This window comes from Protopterus annectens, chromosome 17.part0, assembly GCF_019279795.1.
Source record: "Protopterus annectens isolate FY-2018-M chromosome 17.part0, PAN1.0, whole genome shotgun sequence".
In the NCBI taxonomy this organism is placed as follows: Eukaryota; Metazoa; Chordata; order Ceratodontiformes; family Protopteridae; genus Protopterus; species Protopterus annectens.
This window is the reverse complement of record NC_056751.1, coordinates 12,541,086-12,561,985: the sequence shown is the minus strand read 5'-3', so window position 1 is coordinate 12,561,985 and position 20,900 is coordinate 12,541,086. Positions and strand designations below refer to the sequence as shown.

Below are 20,900 nucleotides of genomic sequence, written 5' to 3'. Positions count from 1 at the left end.
CTGGTGGCAAATTTGGCAATTTTATTATAACAGGAGTTTAGTTTTGAGAGATGATTGTAGATTTGTTAGGAGAGGGGCACCATAAAGGAGAGAGGGGATGAGAAATGTAGTAGCGAGAGTGATCTTTGTAGATGTAGTGAGGAATTGATTGTTTTAGTAGCATGCCAAGTTTTTGGTGTTTTTTTTTATGTTTAGTAGTAGGTGGCTTTTGAATTTAAGCTTCTCATCAATCTGGACTCCTAGTAGTTTGGTTTCAGATACCAGTTTGAGAGGTGTGTTATTCTGGCTAGTGATGGAGAATAGTTTACTATCAAAGGTGTTGGTTTTTGAGGGGGTAAATACCATAAGTTTGGGTTTTGATGCATTGAGTGCTACATGATTGTCCTTCATCCACTGTTCTGTGGTAGAGAAGGTGTCTTGAGTTAGTTTTAAGAGAGTGGGGATGGATCTGGCTGCACAGATAATTGTAGAATCATCTGCATATTGAATACATTTAGCATGGGGAATATAGTGGAAGAAATAATTTATGAATATATTGAAAAGGAGAGGGCCCAAGATGGAACCTTGGGGGACACCAGTGGGTGTGTTAAGGAAAGAGGAGATGGCTTTTTTCCACTTGACAGCTTGTTGTCTGTTAGAGAGATAGCTGGTGAACCAATTGAGAGTGGAAGGGGATAGGTTTAGGTTAGATAGTTTAGTTAGGAGAAGGTTGTGAGAGATAGTATCAAAGGCCTTAGAGAGGTCAAGAAAGAGGGTAGATACAGTGCAGCCAGAATCTCTGTCTTTATTTATAGTTTCCAGGAAGGAAAGGAGGGCAGTCATGGTGCTGTGACCTGGTCTGAATCCATGTTGTGTGGAAGTTAGTAAGTTATTCTCTAAGAGATAGGGAAGGAGTTGAAGATGGATACATTTCTCTAGAAGTTTTGATATAGGAGAGAGGATGGCGATGGGATGAAAATTAGTAATATTGTTATTATTACCTCCTTTGTGCAGGGGAATGATGAAAGCCCTTTTCCAGAGTTTTGGTACAAGACCTTCTTGGATAGAGCGATTGATTAGGATGCTGATGGGGAAGGCAATAGCTTCGGCAGCTATGCTGAGGAAAGATGATGGAATGTTATCAGGGGCATTGGAGCATGGTTTTAGTTTTTGAAGGAGTTTTCTTATGGTAGAAGTAGGAATAGGTTTTAGGGAGAATGGCGGGAGTTGGGAGGCTGGAGATGAAGGGGGTGATAATTGGGAAGATGCAGAAGTAGGGGGTGAGGTTAATTTGGAAATAGAGTCTATAAAAATGAGTTGAATTGGGTAGCCAGATCTATATCTTGTGCATTTGGGTCTGAGCTTGGGTTTTCTGTTGAGCCAGGTTTTAGGAGGGTAGTGATGCCTTTCCAGAATTTTTGTGGATTGGTTTTGTGGTTGTTTTGGAGTAAGGAGAAATAATTCTGTTTATCAGTTGTGATAAGCTTTTTAACTCTATTGTGAAGTGTTTTGAATTCATTAAGGGTGGTGGGAATTTTGTTTCTTTGGTAACGTGCCCATGTTTTGTCTCTGAGTCACATAGCAGTTTTTGTGTTTTCTGTTAGCCAGGGGGTGGTTTTGTTTCTTATTCTTTTGGTTTTTATGGGGGCAAAACTATCCAGCAGTTTTAGGAAAGTTGTATTGAAGTGTGCAACAGCATTATCTAGGGGTAGAGTTTTTAGGGGGTTCCAGTTCATTGATTTTAGGGAGTCTGAGAATGTTATTGGGTTGAAGTTTTTTAGGTAGCGAGTGCTGATGTAATTATGGGTTACTTGTAATGGAAATGGAAGACGTCTGGTGAAAATGGGAAGGTGGTCACTGAGGAAATTAGGAAGAGTTCCATTATCATTGTAGTAGTGAAGGTGAGAGACTAAGATCCAGTCTAGGGTACTTCCACTGGAGAAGTCTTTAGAGGGCCTAGTAGGGAGGTTGATGAGCTGAGAGTACTTATAAAGGTTGGTGTTTAGGCGGTGTGTAGGTGAATGAATGGAAGACCAATTAATATTTGTGTCTGCCATGATAATAGTTTCATTAGTGATATTGGTAGAAAGCCAGGATAGGATATCCTCAAGTACTGAGATATTGTCTCCAGGGGGATGTAAAGTGATGCTATGCAAATGTGTTTGTGTTTATTTAAAGAAAACAGAGCTAGAACTAATTCTGCATTGGCAAATTGAGGAATGGGTTTGTTATAGGGAGTAATGGATAGGGTGAATGAGTAGAGTAGAGCTACTCCCCCACCCTTTTTTGTACCCTGTCTTTTCTGATGACAGAGTAGTTTGATGGTACTATTTCAGCATCTTTTATATGAGGTTTTAACCAGGTTTCTGAAATAGCTAGGATGTCAGGCTTGTTTTTATGAAGCCAGGCATGAAGATTGGGGATTTTGTTAGCTATGCTTTGGGCATTTAGAGAAGCTAATAGGATGGATTTAGATGTAGGGTAAGTGGTGTTTGGGCCTGGGTTAGGGTGTATATCTCCTGATAGAAGTATGGTTGATAGGAGTTGGATAATGTTGGCGGGGTGTTTGGATTGTCTTGTTTGTATCTTGTATGTTGTTGGGTTTGTGTGGATATTGGAGGTTAGAGAGGGGCTAAAGGGTTTATAAGTAGAGCTTAGTTTGTAGTTAAAAAAAAATAGATGGGTCTTTATGGGAAACAGTCCAGGGGAGATTGAGACAAATGAGTTTGAGTGAGTTGAAGGGAGTGAGCTGGTTGAGTGAAGTAATGGTGTGTGATTTATGGAGTTGGGCTGGGTGAGGTGATGGATATAAGTAAGGTTTAGTATTAGTAGTAGTTGGATTGAGAATGATATTAGTTTTGCAAGCATGTTGAGGCTGATAAAGTAGAATATGTAGTTTAGGTAGGAGGCTTAGAAATAGATATTGTGTTGTTCAGTATGAAGGGTGGTATGAGGAGATGGATTATAGGGGGAGGGGGAAGAAGATGTTGGTGAAAGGGGAGGAGTGTAATAGGTAGAGAGGAAGTAGGTGGTGAAAGGGGTGGGGTGTAATAGGTAGACAGGAAGTAGGAGTGGTCTGGTGAGTATAAGTGTAGATGCACTGGGGGTGGGTGAGATTTGGGGATAGGGTAGGGGAGCGGAGTGAGCCCACAGGGTGAACGGAGCAGGTAGAAACTGGTAATGGAGCAGCATGAGGTGAAACAATCAGTCAGCAGAGCTGATTACTGAAGGTAAGGTAAGCAAGTCTAAAGTGGGAAGGAACACAGATAGGTAGGGAGTCTGTTATAGAACAGGAGAGTGTAATAAGTAAGAAAAAGGGTACAGTGTGAAGTTTTAGAGTAGTTCAGGTGAATAGAAGTATAGAGTAATAATGGCATAATATGAAATAGATACGCAGGAGAAATATTAGATGGGATATGGGTGCTACCTACTGAGCAAAGCTGGTATTACAAGCAAATATATTGGGGAGGGTAGGCTCTTGATAAATTAGGAAAGTGAGAAAAATTAGTAAGAGGGGTACTAAGAGGTGGTGTAGGAGATTTGTTTACAAAGGTAGCTAGTTTGAGGGGGTAAGAGGCTGCTGGCTGACTGGGCTCAGGGCGAGCTTTAGAACCCCTGAAATAACAGGGGATGGTAGTAAGTTTTACGGGCAGGACATAGATAACATACTTTTATTTTCTTTTACTTGAGAGCGGGAGCAGGGAGTAGAGGCTGAGAGATGACACCAGGGTTTATTGTTGAACGGGTCCTTTGTTGCCAGGTAGGTAGGTTCTCGGAAAATATAGGCTGGAAGGTAGGATCTCAGAAAATTATAGGCTGGAACAGCACAGTGTAGAGCAGGGTACTTGTGGGAGAGAGAGAGAGACCACAGTGGTGGTGAGTAGCAAGAAGCTAGCATTAACATAAGTATTTTAGTTAGGACAAAGTTGAGAGAAAAAAACTGTTAGACAATGTACATTCACTTTTATTTACTATGTTACTAGTATCCTGAGAGAGCTTATAATTCTGCTATATCAATTTACAAGCAGGCTATATTCTGTAGGCTCAGTAGGGCAACATATAACTCATGAGCTTAAGGACATACTCAGTCAAAAATGCATGTGAAAAACAGTACAGCCAAAATCAGGAACAATACATAGAAAATATCAGGATTGCTATATATTATCACTTGGTGAGAGTTAGAGCTGGCAGCAGGCTCATAATTTACACTAGGCTTTGGTCTAGGAGGCAGCACATTAATTATTACAAAATATGACATAAGCTTCCTTGTGGTTAGCAAGATGCTAAAGGCATTACCCAGCCACTTAAATAAGTAATTAGCTATGTATTTATTGTAGTTCTTATTAAAAAACCTAGTATAGGTAGATGTAGTTTCCAATATTCCTGCTGGGCGTGCTATAGCTTCAACTTCGTCATTTTAATTAAGTAAATATGTGTATAGTTGATAATACTTCTATTTTACAAAATAAAAGTTGGTAAGTTTCCAAAAGTCCTAAAAGCCGAGGCACCAGCAGCGGTTGCATCAACTATGGTGTTTGATCACACACATAGAAACCTCCACGTGGGCTTCGGACTGCTAATAGTCATACAGTGCAATTTGGATATAGAGATTAGAAACTGAGCTCTAAATTAGTGATCTAGTCTATTTTAAATATAGGAACTAGAAATTAGGCTGTAACCTCCTATTTGCAATGTAGCAGATTCTGGCTAGAAAAATAACTCAAGAAAGTACATTCAGCTCCCGACTTGCAATCCAGCCATTACAGGCTACGAAGTGTAGCTCAAAAAAGACCTACATCAGTAGTTATAAGCCCTCGAGTAAAGCTAGCTCCAAATTGTTACCACCTATGGCTTCTGACTTGCAAACCCACAGTTACAGCTACACAATATAGTTCAAAAAGACCTACAGTAGTTTTTGAAAGCCCCCAAGTAAAGCTAGTTGTAATTGTAATAGCATAGCAATTATAGGCTATAGTAACTTGAGAAAACACGAATCGGGCAGGTAAAAAGAGTCTGTTTAAGCTGCCGACTCAGCTCTCAATATATAAAACAGCTGTTGCAGGCTAAAGCTAGAAACCAAACAGTACAAACAGCAGCCGTTTTGACTTGTAGGGAGTATTCGTGCTTATTGTTTTAGCGGAAACAAGCAGAGAAAAAGCATATCATTTACCATTTAACAATCATGCCAACATAAATGAACATTGAAATGTAGCCCAAGATGCAGCTGTCTAAGAAGCCATTACAAACGTAATTCTGACCTCTCAAAGCCTTTCAATACAACTGTTTTCAACATATGCACAGAAACAACAATTCTGACCTCTCAAAGCCTTTCAGTACATTTGTTTCGGCATAACAAACATAGAAACAACATGGAAATTACAATATAACAGGTATACCAGCTTTACAATTAATGTTTTAAAAGTAACTCAAGCCGCAGATAATTAAGCAGCTGTTATCACCATAATTCCGGCACCTGAAACATAACCGTTCATTTGGAGGTACCATGAGGGTGATTGAACATTAAATGACCATTCCTGGCGTACTATTATAAGCAGTTTTGATCTACTAAGACACCAGCAGAGAAGGTTATGGTGTTAAGGCACACACAGTAAAAAATAACAATAATTTGACTTTAAGCATGTAAAAAGAAAAAACAGTTAAGAACTATTGTCATAGGGTGGAACAAATACAGTCAACCGAGCACTACTTACCAGGGGGAAAAAGCGGACAGCAGCCAGGGGCAATGCTAAGGTATTAAAGATGGCGCCACGCCAGACTAGGGGGATTTATGGTTTTCAAAAGAATAAAATGCAGAGAAGGGTGATGAGTCAGTACAGTCAGGAGGGAGAGGTGACAGACTAAGAAGGCTATTGGTTATCCTAGAGGTGGAGAATAAGTTTCTGAAGACTACAGAAACCAGGAATGTAGAGAAATTGATAGATTGGCCCAAACTCTGGACTGATGTGTGTGCTTTTTTTTTTTTTTATTCCTGGGGAAATGCTATTCAGAAGTGAAGAGACATATACGGGAACAGTTTTAGTGGCACACCAGGCTGTGATTTTTTTTGTCTATTGTCATGCAAAGCTGACAAAATAGTTGAATCTACCCAAGCCTGAAATGTGAGACTGTAGCCCACTGAAGGAGGGGAGATGGGAGGAGTAACTTGGCCAGGAACTGAAACTTGCAAAACTGCTCCTTGTGAAAAGTCTTTTTTATCTCAGTAATTTGTTGACACTTTTGCAAGTTTCTTTCAGAGAATGTGTATTACATCAATAGGAAAAACATTTGTAAAACTCAGCACATACCAGTCAATGACACATGAGGTGCAGACTCTTAAACTTGGCATTTTGTTTCAGGTGGTCCATTCTAAGTGAATGGAAGTCTAGTCTGACAACAAATGGTGGGGCTATTTGTTCTCACAGTCTGTGCATTGAGACAGATTTAGCTTTCCAAAGGAATCACAATGTCTGCCCCCATGAGGGCAGACAAGAGTAAAAAAAATAAAATTAGGAATGAGCACTTATTTTGCTGCAGGCAGCTTTAGGAAGTGCAGTAAATCATGGCAAGATAAAAAATATATATGTTTTTTCATTGTTTGCCCGTAGTGGTCCTTTAACTATCTCCAGGCCACAGTTATTGAGAATGTGCAAAAGTTCTTTGTGGAATTCATTTCCTTCCACTACATTATTCGGATACTTAAATATCCTTAGTCCTTTAGGTACAATATGTTTTTTCAAACACTCGTGTAAATATACATTATCTAAATTCAAGGTCTTGTACCTTAATAAAACTATCTGTAATTTGTCCAAGGATTCTCTGTATGTGTCATTGGTTGTAGTCCTCACGTTTCCATCTTCAGTAAAGTGAAACGATAATTTTTGGTTAAGCCAATCTTTTAATTCCACAGGTACGCTAGCCTCTTTAGTGGACGAAGAAGATGGTAACATTCCATTGTTTCCGTCCGTTGAACGCAAAAGATTCAGGGTAACTTGAAAGTTAAAACTGCTACCTCCAGAAACATCCGCATTTGTTCCAGGGACAATACCACTGTTGCCTTTTCCAGGGGGGAGTTGGTCGCTATAACGTAGCTCTTGGTTACCACTCCCATTGTTTGTAAAATTCTTGGAAAGGATGGCAGCAAGTCCTTGGCTTACTGAAGTAAGCAAATCAATAAGTTGTGTCAACTGCCCCGCAATTTTGCAGAACTCTCCCACCTTGGATCCTCTGGAACCTTCCTTCTGATTTGTGGGTGAGGTATAACCTTCACTATCCTCCATAATGACAAACCACCAAAGAAAAACGGAGTATGCCTGGTAAAAAGTCACAAACAAGCAAAAATACCAGTCGTAGTGAACGTAACCACCAAATAGTAAATGTCCAGTGAATCTAGAAGTACGTAGAAAACTGCCACTACATATTTTCTAGATAGATGATCATACCACCAAATAACAAAATGCCCAATTTATTGAAATATAGATGGAAAACTGCCACACCACCTTTTCGGAATATATTAACATTGCTAAATGCCACAACATGTTTTCGTAGGAGTTACACTCAAACTTCATCAGATATTGAAAAGAAAATAATTTCATTACTTCCTGGGAAACAAAATTAGAATTTAGGGAGACATATTGGCAAATTATTTTGAAGCCAACAAGCCTCCAGGCATGAATGACCACATATCCATTGCCCCCTTACTTAAACTTAGATCTGCAAAACTATAGTGTAAATAATTATGGAATGCTAGTGTGGAACAAAATCTTTCATTTAATTTTCTTATATATACAATTTTTATACATTTCACCTATATTGGACTTTATTGCTGGGATTATGAAGCCCATCCTGTTATATATTACCTTTTATATACAATATACATGTGTTTCTATAATATGTTTTATAGATTTTATTGTTTTAAGAATTAAATTATTTATATTATATATTACTGCAAGTGTTTTTATATTTAAGCTTGGTTTTATAAAACAAAGTTATGGAATTAACTGAAAAGCACACCGATACCACAGTAAAAACCACGATCCACAGAAAAACAAGCTCTTTTCTTAATGATAAGACAAAAACAATTGTTTGCGGCTTTCATGTATAAAATACACTTCCTCAGAACAAATAACAAGCCTAAAAGCTCACTTTAAAACGCCAAAAATGATTATTTGGAAACTACGCCCTCACTATTTTGCTCTTAAAACTGATCCTTGTAATAAAACCACGTAATAATTTACTACTGATGTCAGATAAACCTATTAACCTGTCAAAAACAAGCGAAAAAAAATAACCATGCCATGCTGCAAATATATTGAACACTAACAGTGAGTACCAAAAATGTTGTCATATCAAAAATGAGTTGATTGGTAAATTTAAAGCCAATTTAATACAGTATATAATATATAGATATGTATTATTATGTATTCTTAAGTTGGGGTGGGTATCCGTCATTTTAAACCTGGTGGAAGGCAAGCTGCATCAACAACCTGCATTGATTTTCCTTCTCTCACTATTCTCTTGATATCCCCACCCCTCTCCTGATATCCCCCTACTCTACTTTACTACTTCCAATTTGATATTTTAACTTTATTACTTTGGACGATTTAAGAAATAAAGCGTTATTGTCATCCTTATTGTCATCCTTTCTCCTAAACAGTAAATAAATTTAACTGTCTGTTGTCATAATATGTGTGGTTTTGAAAAAACAAAACAGGAACAACTTAAAACAAAGTAAAAAATCAGATGTTTTGAATTTATTATACCAATTGGGCAAAAATTTTTTTTTTTGTTGTAATTTTTTTAAAAACAATAATCATCCTCATAGATAAAAGCACATGGGAACATCTACCACATTTCCTGGTCCCCCTCTGTTGGTTCGTGTTTCCAGCTTGCCCTATAGCCCAATAAGGTTTTAAGGTTTTAATATTGGGCCAGTTTGTATACAAAGTGGGTCTGTCACTAACAAAATTTTTATAGACTGTTGCTTTACTCCCCCAAAAGAGGTATATACTTTTTCCCCCATTCCCCATTCTTGTATCACATAACTCCCTAATCAACTTAAGTGGGTAACCTTTGTCCTAAACAAATAAACTCCCAATGTGGTCAATCAATTTCCATGTCCATCCGACTCCCGTTTATCTGTTTCCTTACGGCCGCTGCTGCCTTGATTATGATTATGCGCTGTGAATAAATAGGGTGACTACTACTAAAATCAGATAACCATTGCTAAATGTATCTTTTCATGAGGACCTTTAACAGTTTTTAAGGTTGATTTTCCTCAACTAAGCACAATATTTCGATTCGAAGGTGCATAAGAGATGGAATCCTCCTCGTTTTAGACCATTGTGCAGGCAGCCAGCAAAAAACTTCCAATTTGGTAGAGTGGTTGGACTGCTGGTCAAACACATTCTTGAAGGGACTCAACAAGATTCAGCATTTCTGAATTCACAGAAATTGTAATTGATAATAACTTCATTTACTTTGAAGGTGAACATTAATTATCGACAAATCTGGCTATGGGGCTGGTTTGTGCCCCCATTTATGCCAATCTTGTGCTTTTGGATTGGATGGAACATATATCCTGCTATATTCGTTATTTGGATGATTTGTTTTTGTTATGGAAGGGTTACTCTCTAAAATTATTAAATTTCCAGACTACCACACCCAGACTACACAGTACCCACATAATATATACATACATTGTAATTAGGTGTTTGGTTTTTTTATTTCATTAACTTTCCTTTACATCAAGATTTGTCCTTTCAATCAAAGATTACAAGAAAATCAATGGTTATCTATTTTAGTAGTTTTTAGTAGTAGTCACCCTTATTCACAGAAAAAAGCAAGCAATCAAAGGGCAATGCATTCTGAGAGCATGAAGACATGAGACCAGGAAATGAAGTTGGAAATTGAGAGAATGTTTAAAGAATGTTACCCTTAAGGTTGGATTTAGGGGATGTGACCAGTATGTGATACAATGAATGGAAAAAAAGTATAAACCTTTTTTGGGGAGGGGGAAGTTACCCTTGACAAGCAACAACAATGTCAAATGTAAAGAAGGGACCAACGAATATTCTATGCTGCACATTGTTAAATATGGCGCAAACATGCTGGGATTAAAAAAATAATCACTACTCTATAAAAAAACAGTGACAGACCCACTTTTTACTACAATAAACTGGCCCAAAAAAAAATATTGAATGGAAGGCTAGGCTAAAGAGCTTAGCTTGGAACGAACCAAGAGAGAGGGGGGGACAGGAAATGTGGTAGATGTTAATGTGCTTTTATCGGTCAACATTTATGTAGAACAACCAATATAAATGCAATTTCAACCAAGGGTTCTTTAAAAAAATAATTATTTAATTAGAGAAGTATTTTAACAAGATGTATAAAAAGGAAGTGATGAAATGATTTTTTTTTCAATATCTGATGAAGTTTGAGTGTAACTCCTACGAAAACGTGTTGTGGCAGTTAGCAACGTTAATATATTCAGAAAACGTGTTGTGGCAGTTTTCCATCTATATTTCAATAAATTGGACATTTTATTATTTGGTAGTATGATCATCCATCTAGAGAACGTGTAGTGGCAGTTTTCGACGTACGTCTACATTCACTGGACATTTACTATTTGGTGGTTACGCTCACTACGACTGTTACTTTATTTCTTCATTTATCTGCTCTCTTTCTCTTTTAATCTTTTTTACCATACCCCCAAATTTATCATACTTACATTATTACAGCTTTACTACTAATCTCCAATCTTTTTCATTTATCTAATTTAAACCTTTGTACAAATTTAATGAAGCAGCATATGCTTCTCGGTTAATTAACCCTAAACCTCCTTCTTCTTTACTTACATACATAACTCCTCTTTCTACTGGGTTTAACATAGAGCTCAATATAAATGAAAAAAGATATCTGCAATAATTAATTTTCAAATACTGTTGGCAACATAAATACAGCTGTTAAGTATGTTATTTTTCCCATCAATACTTAAGTTATCAAATAAGCCCTTTTTTTCTAAGACAGGTCTCTTTACTTCTTCTCTTGTTTTTTTTCCCCATGGAACTCTACTTACATCTTTATTTCCAAATGTTATACCTAACAGAGACATTTCATTCATTGTAAAATATATACCCCCCATAACTTTACTACATCACCTAAACCTTTACTTTTCTCTTTATTTAAAGCCATCCCAATCAGCTCTAGGCAATCATGTGTGCAAACTATTACTTCCTTTATCCAAAATTATTTTTTTTGTAATTATTATAATGTCATCTACATTTGTTAAAAGGACTGGAATTCTTAACCATTCAAGTGTTATGTATACCACCACCTTCATTTTGTAATTTATTTCACATATTACATTTATAACTAATGTAAAGAGTTTACAGCTCATTAGACATCCCTGTCTTACATCACTCTTCATATGTATCTCTTGGTTTAACCAGCCATTTACAAATAGTTTTACTTTATTATTACTACTGTATGCTAACGTACATAATTTCCTAACTTTCTCACTTATATTATACTTTTTCATTATTGTCCATAAGATTTCATGACCAACTGTGCTAAATGCCTTATTATGGTCTGCTGTCATTATTTTTTACTTTTTTCTCTTCGTAATATCATCCACAATTTCTCTAACATTAATAATTCATGACAACCCTTTTATACTATATATGCTACCTTCCATAATATTTTTCATTTTAGCTTCAAATTTCTTTATTTAGTATTATTTTCACAAAGATCTTACAATCATTATTATTTAATACTATCAGTCTAATTCTCTTCTAGCTTCCTTCTTCCATATGAATTTAAGTATTCTACTACATAACTCTTTATACCTAAAATCTTAATTTAACCATTCATTCAAAACCTTTAAAAATATTTTTTGCCAATCCCTTAAACTTGTATACATTTCATACCCTTTTCTATCTGGACCTGAAGCCAAATCTATTTACTTGTGCTAAGACTTTATCTAGGTCATTTAAAGACATCTCTTTTTTCAACTCTTTATTTTCTTTTTCTGTTAACTTTTTTACTTTACATGTTTTTTTCACTACCTTCTTATTTCTTTAAACATTTCTTGCACATATTGTATTACAGTATTCATAATATTTTCCTTCATTCTTTCAATTTCTCCTTTTACATTTTTTTTATTTATTTCATTATACTACCATCTTCATTTACTAATCTGCTTAAGTAATTTGATACTTCTCTTTTTCCTTGTAAAAAAAAATCTTTGCCTATAGAACAATTCTTGTATTTTTTCTTTATGTCTTTCATACAATTATTTTTCTTTGTCAAAGTACTTTCATTATGTTCTAAATCTTCCAATGCATTGTTATTTTTTTATATTTTTCTTTCTCTACTTATCTCACATCATATTGCCATTGTAAAAAATATATTTTTCCTTAAATATCATCCACCATTCAGACCAATTTTTATAAAATGTTCTCATAGTAATATGAGTTTTCTATTACTGTATTACTAATCTTTCTTTCTTCATTCCATGCTTTCTCATTTATTCTTTTTATTCCTTTGCCTACTTTTACATATCCCTTGCTTTCCTTTATCTCTATTCATACTGCAAGATAAGCAGATACTCCTGTTTCAAATACCTCCCATTCTCCTATAACTAAACCTTTTGACACTATAAAATAATATATTTCAGTTCAATACATATCCCTTTTGTAAGTCTCTGAAATTTTCCTAAAGTTTTAACTTACCACATCTTATAACTTCTAACATGTTTCTTATATCATAGCCTTTCTTTTTATGCTTACCTTTAAAATCACAGTTAAACTCTCCTATTATGATAATATTCAAATTTATCACTACATAGTCTAATATCTGATGAAATAAGCTTTCCCTTTCTTTACAACTAGTATAAGCATATAAGGTCATAATTCTATATATGTGTTCTTTCCATTTTAAATCTACAATGGTTAATCTTCCCATTTTTGCTAAAGTTGCATCTAATATCTTTATTGAATTTCTACACACTATGGTTATTCTAAAACATCTCTCATTTCCCAAATTCCAGACCGTCTTTTCTCCCCATAGTTTCTCTGTTTGTAATCTTTCTTCATTTGTTAAAAATATTATGTCTTCTAATATAATTACGTCTACATCACATGTATTACACCACTCTAAAATTCATATTATTCTTACTATATTCTTAATACTATTCATATTTACTGAAAACACTTCATTTTCCTTTTTCCTGAGATTCATGGTTTTATAAGTTCATAGCTAATTACTAGGCTAGCTTTCTTAACAGGCTATTCTAAGCCTAACCAATTTCATTCCCAAAAGTGAGAATCAAACCATTATACTAAGCCCCAATCTTTAGCTATATATGTTCTTTTTCATCAACTTCCTTCCTTTTTTCTTTTGTACTTATCCCTTTAAATGTTCTATTTCTGTCTCTACCCTTTTACCAATAGAATTTTATTCTATTACTACCTCCAATGTATGTCATCTCCATCACTTATTTCAAAACCTTTTTCTGTGCCCTCTTTATTATTTTTCTCATTCTTTTTTTTGACTATTTCTACTACATCTAAAATATATTCTCTTTGCTTATTTTCTTCTCTTTCTTTTTCTTTCTCCTTACTCTTATTTTCATTTTTGCAATCCATAAATGTCTAATTTTGTTACATTTGTCACATTTTAATTCACATTTTTTTGTACCATGTGCAATTTCCCCATAAATAAAACATTTTCTTATGTCACAGTTACTTATCAAATGTCCTTCTTTTCCACACACACAAAAAATATTTTGAGTTATCCCCAGGATTTTACAACACCCCATATTCCCCACCACATTTATCATGCTTGGTATATGTATCATTGTTTCTCTTTCTACTTTAATATACTATTACAGCCCCAGCTACCAGTCCATAAATCCCTTTTGTCAAACTTTTGCAATGTCCAGTACTTCTTTCCATAAAGCTTTCAGATATCATTTCAAAGTATCCCTACCTCTGTTCAAAATTGTGCATGAATCTTTTTTTTTGTATCCCTGTTAAATGTTTTTATCACATAAAGATTCCATAGGTTACAGTCTTGCTTTTTTCATATTCCCCAATAAAAGTTTCAATTCATTTTTGGGCTCTCTCTGCACCATCATTTATTTAAATAAATCATCCCATAACCATCCTAACTGGAGGGCTGTAATTATACATCCATCACTTGCTGACTCATCTCCATCAAACAGGTTTCTTTTAAACATTTCCACAGAATTCTGCACACATTCTCTCATCTCGATATTTGCTTTCTCCTTCAATTCTTTCATCATTCCATCATCTCTTTCTCTGTCCATCTGCCTCCCTGTTTCTCTGGGCCACCTCTGTGCCTGGAATGAAAACAGGAAGTGTTCCTGCAAAAGGGATCCCACTCACAACAATGAATAGTAGAGAAAGTTCTCTGATGCCCTGGCCAAATTTCCCCTACAAATACCACCTCTGTTCTTCCTGGAAACAAGGCTACTCGCCTAGTGGGTCTAACCTTCTCAACAAAGGATAGATAAATTATTCAAGCCAGTAAAGCAAGTCCCAGGATGCAGGAAATAATCATGTAAATATCTGAAAATGAAAATAAAAATCAGGTTAAATGCTTTTCTTAAGTAGCACTGATGAAGTCTTAATGAAAGAAGTAGCTTTTGTTAAGTGGTACTGATGAGGTCTTAATGAAAGAAGTTGTAAGATGAAAGCACTTAACCAGATTTTCATTTTCATTTTCAACTATTAAAGTTTTTTTTCAATTTACCTGTTTAAAGCCAGTGTAGGTAGCATGTGGTAGTTTGGTGTTTCAATTGCAAATAATATAAATAAACAAAATAAATAAAAGCCTGCAGTGCAGGAACCTGAAAAGAAAATATATTCTGATTGCAACCTGAACTATTAGGTATTAACCACATTTTTCCCTTTCTTCAACTTTATTAATTACAAATAATCATTGGAAAGCTGAGTACTCTAACTATTTTGCTTATAATGAACAAAACAATATATATATATATATATATATATATATATATATATATATATATATATATATAATACGTGTGGGTGTGTGTGTACTTTGCCCAAAATTAAAAAGAAAGCCACACTGCATTTACTAAATATACTAACTCCAAGATTCCACTGCAGTGGGGAAAAGGGCAAAGTTCCTCACATTGGACGACTGGTTACTTACTCTGGATAAAGTTTCACCAGTCCGGTTCATTTGTTAAAATCCAGTTTTGGGAATGTCATCTTGGCAATTTCAGATTTGCATAAGTGAGCTTTCGTTAATGTATGAAGTAGACCCATATATATTGGGAATACTCCAATAAGTGAATGCTTTTCTGACCTGTAATGAAATGTAAATGCTCATATGAATGAACGTTCTTCTCTATGGAGTATTTGCCAGCAGACTTGTCTATGAGATTGCATCATGGCATGGTATGGGAATTTGCACTTAGCCAACTGTTGTGCGACCTCAGAATTGTTATATATAATTAGTGGGGAGTGTGGGATGTACAGGGGGGTTGCCCTCCTTCAAAAAAATAGTTTTCATTTTTTTAAATTTCAGTCATTTTTATATTCAGTCTACAGTGATCACACTTTCTGTTTCTGTGTTCACTCTTATGATTCACTCATATGTGTGTGTGCATATATGTATATATATATATATATATATATATATATATATATATATATATATATATATACACACACACACACACACACACACAAACACACATACACACATACACACATGTCACTCACTTTCGAATTTGCACTTCATCAACTTAGTGAGCAGCTGGGGAAATACATCAAAAGCTTACATCCTCCAGTGTTTCAGATGTCAAAGGAAGGAAGATCAAGTGGTTAAAGTAAGTGTGGGTTCAGGCATTTAATGCCAAAACTATTAAGGGATGGGAGTGTGATTGTTTGTGGGTTTGAGTTAGAGTAAGGCTAAGTAAAGAGGTAGATTTAATGTTGTACGTGTGTGCTGCTACATGAAGCGTGTGTCTGACTGTCTTGTATTGTGGTAGTGTTATGGACAGGATTTTTCTAGGCAGGCTTAAGGTTGGGGTTCTGATGCATTAGTAAGGTGTTATGGGGTGAACACATAAATAAAACAAATGATAGAATAAGCTAATGTCGTGTTAAATCAAGTATGATCTTCAATACGTCCTTGTACATTACTTGTATGATACTGATGGAAAGATAATTTAAGGCCAAGTGAAACATTTAAAGAGTGATGCATGGTCCAAGGTATAAAACAGTGCACCAACAGAATCATTGTTAGTTCTAGCTCTTAAGAACTAAACCTTTCATTTCAAACAATGTAACAGCTCAATTTGTTGAATGAACTTGGTATTCTAAGAACTTTATCATTTTAATTTGCTAACCAAAAATGGGTAGTGTCTACAGTGCAATTTGGCTTTTGAATCGTTTTTTATATATTTTAAAAGGATACAATTAGAATACTAAGAGATAGTTTGCTGAGAGTGTGAAGATATGATATATGCTGAAAGTTACAATGCTCTTTAAAGCATCAGACATATTTACCTTGCTTATTTCACTACATATCTCACATTGTGGCTACTTATGGCTACACATTCAGACAATGATGAAATACTTTGTCTGCCTGCCACATTTTGCGACGTGAAGATTTATCACTATTATGACAGCTGCCTTGTATTTAACTACTATCAAAAAACAATTTACATATGTGATAATTCACAGCATTAAACCAGGGCTCCCTATCAGATGATCAAAACGCTGTTTCCACGAATATGACATGATCGACACATATTGTGCGAACTACGTAAATGCTGAATGTCCAAAATAGCATAATCTGAAATGTCAAATGATTTGGTTGGCTCGTTTGCGGTATAGCTCCGTAAGGTAAGTGTGCAATAGGTATGGACCTTAGGGTAGGGTGCGGGTCTTCAATCACAAACCTCTCACGTGCTTATGACCCTTACAGAAGCATTGCTCTTTGAGCAATGACATTGAGAACTATGCTACAAAATCATGATGCAAGATTAAGTGAAAAAGCAGAAGGCAGATCACAGCCTGAGGGCTGGGATTTAGTGACATTCATTTGTAGACCCAGCTTATAAATTCCTTCTAGATACTTTACTAGAGGATGGGGAAACAGAAAAACAAGAGTAGGACCAAAAACAAACAAGCATCTAAATAAACAGCATAAGCTTGGTGGAGGGGGGGTACAATGATAAGACCAAGGAAAGTAGGAAATAGATTCTTCACAAATGGAAAGCAAGAAGGACAGTAGAAAAGAGAATCTTTACAAACTGAAAAGAAATGAGTCTTAGCCTACCTATTTGTTCCACATAAGCAGAAATCAAACACTCAAGAAGTTAACGATAACTACTTACACCGACAGTGTTGTACACTAAACACAAAATGAGGTGTGGTGGGGGGAGTGGCAGATCCTGCCTGCTTACAAATAGACTTACTGCCACTCCCTCACCTTGGGTTACTAGAAAGAGCATTAACTTGTGGCTCAGATGAAAAACTGTTGTCCAACAACATACTCCCAATTAATTAATAGAGCAAAAAAGATGCTAACAATTCCAGTATGGGACTGATTTGTCTGAAACAAGTCTTACAGCAAGTCAAGTTCAAGTAAGCTGTACAAAATTAAATGAAGCTGATGAAGTGAGTTAAGAACTTTCACAATGAGAATGTATGTATGACAGAGATTTCCTCATTTTTTCTTGACAAAAAAAAATAAAAATTATCATTTACAGTGTAGAAAAGTGAGATAACCAACACTGATGCAGCAACTTCGGGGGGGGGGGGGTGATGATGCTGGGAGTATTACTGAAGTGAAAACATTGTGTTGATATTACCCAGTTTTATACTGTCAGCATGTTGTCTTATGTTCAACTGTGGGACAATTTAGAATCTCCAGTCCACCTACTTCATGTCTTTAGGAGGTGGGGGGAACCAAGGTACCTAAAGAAAGCCCACACAGACACAGGGAGAACATACAGACTCTACATGGAAGGCACCCCAGCTAAGACTCAAACCAGAGAACCTCATGCTAGGAGGTGACAATGCTACCCATTGTGACACTGTGCCACCAACACTGTTGCATGCATAAGTAGCGTGTTGTATTTCAAATCTGTTATTAACATTAATCTATTTTAATCTGTTTTTCATTTGTACTACAGGTTACTAATGTTTTAAATGTTTTGAATGTTTTCTTATTTACGTGTGATTAAATACTGACTTCAAATGGATCCTAGTGATACAGTTAATCTACGTCATGATAAATGAATTGTTTGGAGGTTTTCATTGTTTTGAAAGTGCTGCTCATTTTGCTAATTAAATGAAGTAGCTTTTTGAATTACTTTAATTTAACCATGATGGAAATACAGATATGATAGTTAGAAATGTGCTGAATTAATAATAAAGCAGGTCATAGATACAAATGTAACTTACCGTTGAAGAACTTTACTATTATTATTGTCAGGGGTGTTGTTCAGTTTGCTTTTCCTTGGCGGAATAGGTGGTGGCTGCTGTTCACCCTCAATGATCTTGGCAAATGCCGCTACTTTGCCTCTCTCGATGCCTTGCATTGATAACCGTTTGTAATCATCTCGGGCTTGTTTAGCAATAGACCGCCGACGTTCATCAGCTGCTTTTGACTTTCTTACTAAAAGGTAAAAAAAAGAATAGATCATTTTGGTGCTGTTTTTATGCTGTAACCTTTTACCTCTTTTGTAATGTCTGTACTCTGGTATTTAAATGCAGTTTGGGGAGGTTTAGTATCCAAAATTGTAGAATAGATAATGTAGTCATTTCTTGAGTTTGATTTATTTGCATTTACTAACATAATTAGATAGGTAAAAAAATATTCAGATTAATAAAAATGTATAAACAAAACCTGAACCAAAATAGTGTGGCATTCGTGTCCTACCAAAGAGCTTAACATGAAAGATATAACTACCCCATGCCTAATGTTTGAAACCAAGTACCTGAATCTGAAATGTAATGTCTTTAGACAACCATCAAAATAACTTGCGGTCCCAAATGTTACAAAAGGCAACGAGATCAAATCTTCAAAAGTAAAAATCCTGAAAATGGTATATTCATTTAATCATACAAGTGAGAAAAATGGGCTGCAATTAATCCAATTGCTATGTAAATGATACTGATTCAGAAGTGACAAGTTTTACTGTTGGAGACTATAAAGGTGTGGTGCAACCTTCTACATAAAACCTTGATAATCCACTCAATTGTTGGCAAACTTATTGAAAAAGTACAGCATTCAGTTTAAACACAGATGTCCAGTTACACAACTGCTGTTAAGTATGGAATGCTGGTCTGATCTTGTGCTTCAGAACAAAATCTAAAGGAAACAACTTTACTCAGGGAGAGTATGTATACCAAAAATTACATAAGCAATGTTCATCTAAAGAAGCAGTGTTTAGGTTGCCTGCCAGAAAAGAAATATAAGTGCATGCAAGTTCCAGTCTATGATCTTTTGTTTCTCAGTCTGCAACTGATTTTAGAACTTCTGCAATACCCCTAGCCCCACCTGGTTGACTAATGACAGTATCTATAAATCCTTCAAGGCTGGTCATGAAAATTTGATAAAGTAGAAGCAGGTTTCTGGTAACTGCAGGAGAAGGTAGAATTTTCCTTTAAGGAATAGAATGATGGTCATATGTTGTTTTGAAACAAGAACATGACATTAGTTGTAAAACTAATGAAAATAAAGCATTTTCTACAACATTCCAGTATAAATAAACAAACAGATAAATAAAATAATCTTTCCACTGCAGGCACCGGGGATCAGAATTATCCTCAAATCCCCTCCTTTCCTGTAGTGGCTGTTACACATGAAACTGCAAGGATCTCTAAGCGGAGTGACATTTTTGACACCTCAAAAACAGTGTGGGAGGAGAGAATTTTCAACTCATCTTGTACTACAAAAGGATACTTTGAACAGAGGCCTGCAATTTAGATTCTATTTTGGTTACAGTTGTATAACTCCTTAGTGTACTGTAAATCAAGCTCCCGACAAACATAAATGAGGGTCATTCCAGGATAAAAGAAGAAGTCCTGAAAAAGAAGCTATGTAAGATGACAGTGACTGACACTACTTCCATTATGTGTCAGTGGGATAAGAATACACCACTACTTCCTTATGTCTAGCATGTCTCATAGAAAGCAGACTAGAAACGGATTATGGAAAAGACAAAGGGTAGAAGAAAAACAAGATCATACTGATATTTTAAGCCCAGTTGACATATATTTTTGTAAAAAAGATATTAAAATGATATTAAAAAAAAGTAAAGTGTTAAATATCTCAGAAAACAAAAACAGAGTGAAAAATCGATTTTTTAGTTCTAAGGTAGAGTTTTCCTTTAATGTTAGAGCATCTGTTACTATTCATTTGAGTATTTCAAAACTTCTTCACATAGATAGGTGACTCTGCTGTGGCCATTTCTGGCTGCTCAGACCATTCATCTTTTTCTTTGGCTCCCTCTTGGTGTAGTCCCTACAGCCACCATGGACTGGGGGTGTGTGCCTTTGTTGGCAAAGGTGAACCACTCTTGTCTGTCATGAAAGAAGGAGCAGGGAATACCTCTTTTCTTATCCAGGCTAGGATGCCCTTTCCTAGGGAGGTTTTACCTGCCAAAAGTAGGCCTGCTACTTTAGAATTTCCTTTCAAGAATAAGGAAAAAGACAAATGTCTTCTCCTGTCTCAGTTACTTTGGACAGGAATGATTTTTATGCATAGTTAAGTTTAGTTCAGTTTCTTCACCCTTTCAGTTCTGCTGTTTCTGGTAAAAGTTAAAAAGGATTCATCATTTTCTGTGGAGGTTCAATATTTTGAATCACAAAATAAATGTGAAAGGATAATTTTTTTTTCATATTTATGATACT

At 35.6% G+C, this 20,900-nt stretch overlaps 1 protein-coding gene across 1 annotated transcript in view; it reads right to left on the bottom strand.

Annotated features, from left to right (window-relative positions):
- Positions 1-20,900, bottom strand: part of SH2D4A (SH2 domain containing 4A) — an 886,351-nt gene that overhangs the window by 228,026 nt on the left and 637,425 nt on the right. The window contains exon 6 of the mRNA XM_044059754.1: positions 18,447-18,660. Within this exon, the coding sequence (XP_043915689.1) occupies positions 18,447-18,660 (214 nt within the window). The remainder of the gene's footprint in view (positions 1-18,446; positions 18,661-20,900) is intronic.